The following is a 7,148-nucleotide window of genomic DNA, read 5'->3' as shown; positions in this document are numbered from 1 at the left end:
ATCTCACCCTTATGGCAGAAAGTGAAGAAGAACTAAAGAGCCTCTTGATGAAAGTGAAAGAAGAGAGTGAAAAAGTTGTCTTAAAGCTCAACATTCAGAAAATGAAGATCATGGCATCCGGTCCCATCACTTCACAGCAAATAGATGGGGAATCAGTGGAAACAGTGGCTGACTGTTTTTCTGGGTTCCAAAATCAATGCAGATGGTGACTGCAGCCATGAAATTAAAAGACACTCCTTGGAAGGAAAGTTATGACCAACCTAGACAGCGTATTAAAAAGCAGAGACATTACTTTGTCAACAAAGGTCCGTCTACTGAAGGCTATGGTTTTTCCAGTGGTCATGTGTGGATGTGAGAGTTGGACTCTTAAGAAAGCTGAGCACCGAAGAATTGATGCTTTTGAACTGTGGTGTTGGAGAAGACTCTTCAGAGTCCTTTGGACTGCAAGGAGATCCAACCAGTTCATCCTAAAGGAGATCAGTCCTCGGTGTTCATTGGAAGGACTGATGCTAAAGCTGAAACCCCAATACTTTGGCCACCTGATGTGAAGAGCTGACTCATTTGAAAAGATCCTGATGCTGGGAAAGATTGAGGTCAGGAGGAGAAGGGGATGACAGAGGATGAGATGGTTGGATGGTATCACCAACTCATGGCCTTGGGTGGCTCCGGGAGTTGGTGATGGACAGGGAAGCCTGGCATGCTGCAGTTCATGGTGTCACAAAGAGTGAGACACAACTGAGCAACTGAACTGAACTGAACTGACTAGACGGACCTTTGTTGACAAAGTAATGTCTCTGCCTTTTAATATGCTGTCTAGGTTGGTCATAACTTTTCTTCCAAGAAGCAAGCATCTTTCAATTTCATGGCTGCAATCACCATCCGCAGCGATTTTGGAGCCCAGAAAAAGTCAGCCACTGTTTCCACTGATTCCCCATCTATTTGCCATGAAGTGATGGGACCAGATGCCATGATCTTAGTTTTCTGAATGTTGAGCTTTAAGCCAACTTTTTCACTCTCTTCTTTCACTTTCATCAAGAGGCTCTTTAGTTTTTCACTTTCTGCCATAAGGGTGGTGTCATCTGCATATCTGAGGTTATTGATATTTCTCCTGACAATCTTGATTCCAGTTTGTTCTTCCTCCAGCCCAGCATTTCTCATGATGTACTCTGCATGTAAGTTAGATAAGCATGGTGACAATATATAGCCTTGACGTACTCCTTTTCCAATTTGGAGCCAGTCTGTTGTTCCATGTCCAGTTCTAACTATTGCTTCCTGACCTGCATATAGGTTTCTCAAGAGGTGGTCTAGTATTCCCATCTCTCAGAATTTCCCACAGTTTATTGTGATCCACACAGTCAAAGGCTTCATTATAGTCAATAATGCAGAAATAGATATTTTTCTGGAACTCTCTTGCTTTTTCAATGATCCAGCAGATGTTGGCAATTTGATCTCTTCCTCTGCTTTTTCAAAAACCAGCTTGAACATCTAGAAGTTCATGGTTCATATATTTGTCAAGCCTGGCTTGGAGAATTTTGAACATTACTAGCGTGTGAGATGAGTGCAATTGTGCGGTAGTTTGAGCATTCTTTGGCATTGCCTTTCTTTGGGATTGGAATGAAAACTGATCTTTTCCAGTCCTGTTACACTGCTGAGTTTTCCAAATTTGCTGACATATTGAGTGGAGCACTTTCACAGCATCATCTTTCAGGATTTGAAATAGCTCAACTGGAATTCCATTACCTCCACTAGCTTTGTTCATAGTGATGCTTCTTAAGGCCCACCTGACTTCATATTCCAGGATGTCTGTGGCATGCTGCTGCTGCTGCTGCTAAGTCGCTTCAGTCGTGTCCGACCCTGTGCGACCCCATAGACGGCAGCCCACCAGGCTCCCCGTCCCTGGGATTCTCCAGGCAAGAACACTGGAGTGGGTTGCCATTTCCTTCTCCAATGCATGAAAGTGAAAAGTGAAAGTGAAGGCGCTCAGTCGTGTCCGACTCTTAGCGACCCCAGGGACTGTAGCCTACCAGGCTCCTCTGTCCATGGGATTTTCCAGGCAAGAGTACTGGAGTGGGTTGCCATTGCCTTCTCCGTCTATGACATAGAATCACGAAATAGTTAGAAGTGCAAAATTTGGAAGTGATGACCACAGAGGCTAGTTTGCCTGTGTCCTGTATATGAGCCCTTTTCCTTGCCATCTCTAATATGTAGTTTCTGAAGGGAAATTATGAGGTAATAACTTTCTAATTTTGCTTCTTGCTTTTCCCCAATTCTTGCATCTGCTGATCAGTTTTTACCATGAAATGCAGCCCCACAAATATTGATATCTCTGTGAAAATTTTCTCTAGTCTGAATTTCTCCATCCCTAACAACTTTCCTCTGTGTTGAACTCTCCTCTGGACACACTCCAGTTTATCGGTGTACTTCTTCATGGTGGTACCTACAACTGAGCCCATTTGAGTGTGATTATAACTTCTTTGTTTTAGAACTATGTTTTAGTAACACAGCCAGGGGTGGAACTGGATTTTGGTAGCCTCATCACACAGAATAGTTTGCCTGGAACCAACTAAGCATCTTTGACTCTCTGTGATGCTATGGACTGTAGCCTGCCAGGCTCCTCTGTCCCTGGGATTCTCCAGGAAAGAATACAGGAGTGAGTTACCATGCCCTCCTCTAGGGGATCTTCCCAACCCAAGGACTGAACCCTTGTATCCTGTCTCCTACATGTCTCTTAGGTCTCCTGAACTCTCATGCAGGTTCTTTACCACTAGTGCCATCTAGGAAGCTCTAATGTTATCTATATGTCTATTATTTTGGCCATGCCACGTGGCATATGGGGATCTTAGTTCTCAGACCAGGGAGTGAAGCCTTGCCCCTGCAGTGGAAGCATGGTCTTAACCACTGGACCACCAGGGAAGTCCCTATACATATCTATTTCTTTCTGTTGGCTTGGCAAAGAACTTAGGCTTTGAAATTATTCTTATCAAATGGAAATTTTAGTAAATGTTTATTGGAATGAACACTTAAACATAGAAATAAAGAAATTCAGTCATCTCTAGTTTTTAACCTACCTTAGTAACCTGCCTATCCAGTTGGTGATTCTCTAGCTCCTAAATGACAGATTGGATTCTGATATTGCCTGGACGCTTCGTGTTTCAAACTGTCTTCCCTTTATACTTCAGCCACATTAGTTCGTTGTTTTTTTTTTTTTTTTTTTTTAAATATACTTGACACTTTACTCTCTATAGGTTTTCCTCACTTATCTTGGCCTTACCCTAAATGACTTATTCTCATTCTTCTCAGAGTGAGCTTCCCTGACCACCACATCTGAAACACTCTCACTCAGGTACTATTTTATTATCTTCCGAGCTACTCATAAGTAAGTCACTATACACCAGCAATCCTATTGGCTCTGCTTAAAAATATATCCCGGTTGGACCGCTCCACATCATCTCTCCTGATATCACCCTTGTCTGAGATAATCTGTTGCCTAGTTTATTGCAATATCTTTTACATAGTCTCAAGGCTATGGTTTTTCCAGTAGTCATGTATGGATGTGAGAGTTGGACTATAAAGAAATCTGAGCGCCAAAGAATTGATGCTTTTGAACTGTGGTGTTGGAGAAGACTCTTGAGAGTCCCTTGGACTGCAAGGAAATCCAACCAGTCCCTCCTAAAGGAGATCAGTCCTGAATATTCATTGGAAGGACTGATGCTGAAGCTGAAACTCCAATACTTTAGCCACCTGATGCGAAGGACTGACTCATTGGAAAAGACCCTGATGTTGGGAAAGATTGAAGGTGGGAGGAGAATGGAACGACAGAGGGTGAGATGATTGGATGGCATCACCGACTCGATGGACATGAGTGTGAGTAAGCTCCAGGAGTTGGTGATGGACAGGGAAGCCTGGTGTGCTGCGGTTCATGGGGTCGCAAAGAGTCAGACACGACTGGGCAACTGAACTGAACTGATGCCATAGCTAAAGAGTTCATGATTTAAGGAAGGATGTAGTTTGGATAACTTTCATACAAAAAAGTTCTTCCTTTGCCAATTTTAACCAGGTTATAAACTGTAATTTCTCATTTTTCTTTGTCTTATAAATGGAAACAAGCTTCTGTCCCTTCTGTCCAGATAGTTAATTTGTTGACTCAAATTTCCATGAACAGTGTTGTTTTCAGTACAATTGATATATGCGGATGGCTCAAGATGTCTGAGATGAGACTGTTCTTACATTGGAAAACCAGCAATAATCCCCCAAATGAGAACAAAGCTATAATCTTTCTTAAAATTCACAAGTCTATTTTTACTTTTAAGAGGTACTCACCCTTTTGGCTGATGCTATCACTGCAAAGCAGGCGATGATTGTGAGTCCAATCATTATGTAACAAGCTTTCACCCGAGCTTTGTTTCTTGCAGCATCTATCATTTCTGGCCTAAACCAAGATGTGTATTCTATTAATTACATTAAAGCAATATGATTTCCTGACTGGCGTAATAGACAATGATTTTTTATGTAAATATTCAAAAAATTGCCCTGAATGCAATTAGCAGATGTGAAAGCCTTACAAATTCTAGTACATTATCTTACTAATTTCAAATTAACAGGTATTTATTATTTATATTACTGCAGTAATATGAAGTGGCAGCTTGTAAATAGATATAAGTAAAGAATGATTTTTGAGAAAGTATTCAGCAGTATTTTTTCTTATCTATGTTATTTGAATAGAATGCAGTAACATAAAAAAATAATTCTAGGAAGTAATTCCTCTTAAAAATTAAAAAATGTATCTTTAACTTTCCACTAGTTGAAAGAACACAGAAAACCAATATCTAGCCTGTTTTCCTCAGGTTTTAGGCAGATTAATGTAAGTTTTAAGATATTAGTTGCAAACAGGTGAATATTAGCACATTATTAGATTACACTTGTTGTTAATTTTTGTTCCAGATGGAACCTGAAAGATCTGATCTTTTTTACCCATCCATCTGGCTTTGAACTGCTATACCAAATTAGTTTAACACTGAAAAGAAAGGAAAAAGTACAGTCATTATTAAATATCATTAGTGTATGGTACAAAAATTATAGGTCAGTTGTTCATTATATGTCCATTAAAAGCATAAAAGTGAAAGCTGTTTACATTGTAAATCTAACACTTAGCTTAGGAGGCATATCTCTCCTAAATAGCAATGATTTGAAAATTATAGAAAACAATAAAAAATATTCAAATACTTTCATGTCTCCAACCCCAAACTATAATACTTTTCCTAGGCACCTTGCTCAAAGTTAATTTAACAGAATTTCTCCTTTTTACGATATTTCTTTGTGATCGTGGGGAAGAATTATTTCTGTAAAATGGGTCTCTTCACATATACAGCTATATTGCTATAATATTGGGTCTAGAATCTCTAGACATGCGTTAATTTACAATAATGCAGGTTCTTTACATTTTTGATTACTCTGTCATATAGCCCTAGAATTCAAAATCCAAAAACACTGAGGGTGGTCTTTTTAAGCTTTTCTGGGGCTAATTTCTGCTCTGGGCTAAATTATAGATCTCAAGGAAAACAAAATTTGTTTTGTAATATTAGAAAAAAAATCTCCATGGTGAATAAGTGCTGAAAACAGAGTTCAAATTCCATGTCCATTCCTCATTAAATCATTTAATCCAAGAAAGGAATAAAAATGTTTGAGAATTCATTACTGAACATTTTCCCATATTTTTCCCATTTGAAATGCTTTTGATGACTAATAAGTTGACAATCAATAAAAAGTGTGCACAATATGCACAGAACAAGGTGTAGACCCAGTTTCCATCATCCATTCTAACAGGCATCGATCACATCATATAAAATAATATTTGAACATCTGAAATCCTTATTTGATTTTATAGTTCTAGTCTCACTTTTTTTTTTGACATCAGTTTAAAAAGTGGTAGATTGGTTTTGTCTTTAGTTTCCTTCCTTCCCCTTTTAACCACTCCCTTGTAAAGTGCTGGGAAGATTTCTGGGCTTTGCATAAACTGAAGCTGTAAAAAAATGTTTTTTACGGGTGACCTTTACTTTATTTTTATTTTCGTAAAAGATTACATTTACCCTGGAGTTGAAGTTGTCAGTTTAGGTTTTATCAAGCGAACGTCTGTCATGGATATGGGATGAGGAGGCCAGAGACACAGATGCGCCCTGGCTCCTAGTCCTAGAAAACCCGCGCTCAGAGGGCTGCAGAACCGCGTACACCAGGCATCTCCTGCCCCAGAAAAGGAGGTCACATGGATGTGGCTTCTTCCCAGAGACTCTTCGGCCACACCATGAGTTATGATCCTTCCTTGGGTGGATTAGGGAGCCGCAACTCCTCCCCTCCCCAGCCCAGGCCAGGGCCCCTCTGCCTCTCAGCCAGCCGGGCATATGCGAGGACCCTAGTTTTTGTTTGGTTGGCTTAAGGGTTCCACTGCCTCCCGGCCCCTGAGCTCGCCAGGGGCGGTTATCTGAGCGACCGTGGAAGTATCCATTGAACTTGGGGATTTTCACCCGACTTCAACAATCTCCCCATAAGCTTAGCTTGTCTCTCACAGTCCAGTGAAGGAGCTTGGCATTTAACCGCACTAGGGGCGCGTGAGTAATTCCCTATAGAGTGGTAAGTAGTACTGTAAAGACCCGTGTGGCTCTGCACACCTCTCCCGACCTCTGTGCGCCCAGGTCGGGAAGTCGGTGGACCCCGAGCCTTCCAGGCCTGGAGCGGACCCTCGAGGGCTCCCTCAACCCGTCCCGGCACGGGCCACACTTACGGAATCCGAGGCGGGATATCCTCCATTGCTTTGAAACGCCCGGTCCACAGCAGGATTCTCTTGTCAAATTGCGACGGCTTGTGCTCGGCGGGGACCCTATGGACCTTCTCGGCTGCGAAAGCGACAGGGACATACATAGTGACGGAGAGACCGACGGCCCAGTGATCTGGGCGCACTCACGCCTCCATCCCCCAGCCTCAGCACTCCACGGACCCGTCCCTCCCGGGTCGTTCCCAGCCCCTGCTCACCAGAACCTGGGGGCTCCGAGCTGCCGGGGCTCCCGCCGCTGGAGTACTGGGGGTGACCCCGGGGCCAGAGAGACGCGACCGGCCGCCGCTCGACTTCTGGGGGCGCTCCCGGGGCGCAGCAGGGG

The 7,148-nt window shown here is 42.4% G+C and overlaps 1 protein-coding gene across 1 annotated transcript in view; it reads right to left on the bottom strand.

The window, feature by feature from the left end:
- FAM162B (family with sequence similarity 162, member B) overlaps positions 1-7,144 on the bottom strand; it is a gene marked incomplete at its 5' end in the record, with an annotated part of 13,103 nt that extends 5,959 nt beyond the window's left edge. Inside the window, 3 exons of the mRNA XM_010861963.1 lie at positions 4,321-4,429; positions 6,776-6,887; positions 7,024-7,144. Of these exons, the coding sequence (XP_010860265.1) occupies positions 4,321-4,429; positions 6,776-6,887; positions 7,024-7,144 (342 nt within the window). The remainder of the gene's footprint in view (positions 1-4,320; positions 4,430-6,775; positions 6,888-7,023) is intronic.
- Between the last annotated feature and the right edge of the window lie 4 nt (positions 7,145-7,148).

This window comes from Bison bison, unplaced genomic scaffold (assembly GCF_000754665.1).
Source record: "Bison bison bison isolate TAMUID 2011002044 unplaced genomic scaffold, Bison_UMD1.0 scf7180017864473, whole genome shotgun sequence".
NCBI lineage: Eukaryota > Metazoa > Chordata > Mammalia > Artiodactyla > Bovidae > Bison > Bison bison.
This window is presented reverse-complemented; position numbering and strand designations above follow the sequence as displayed.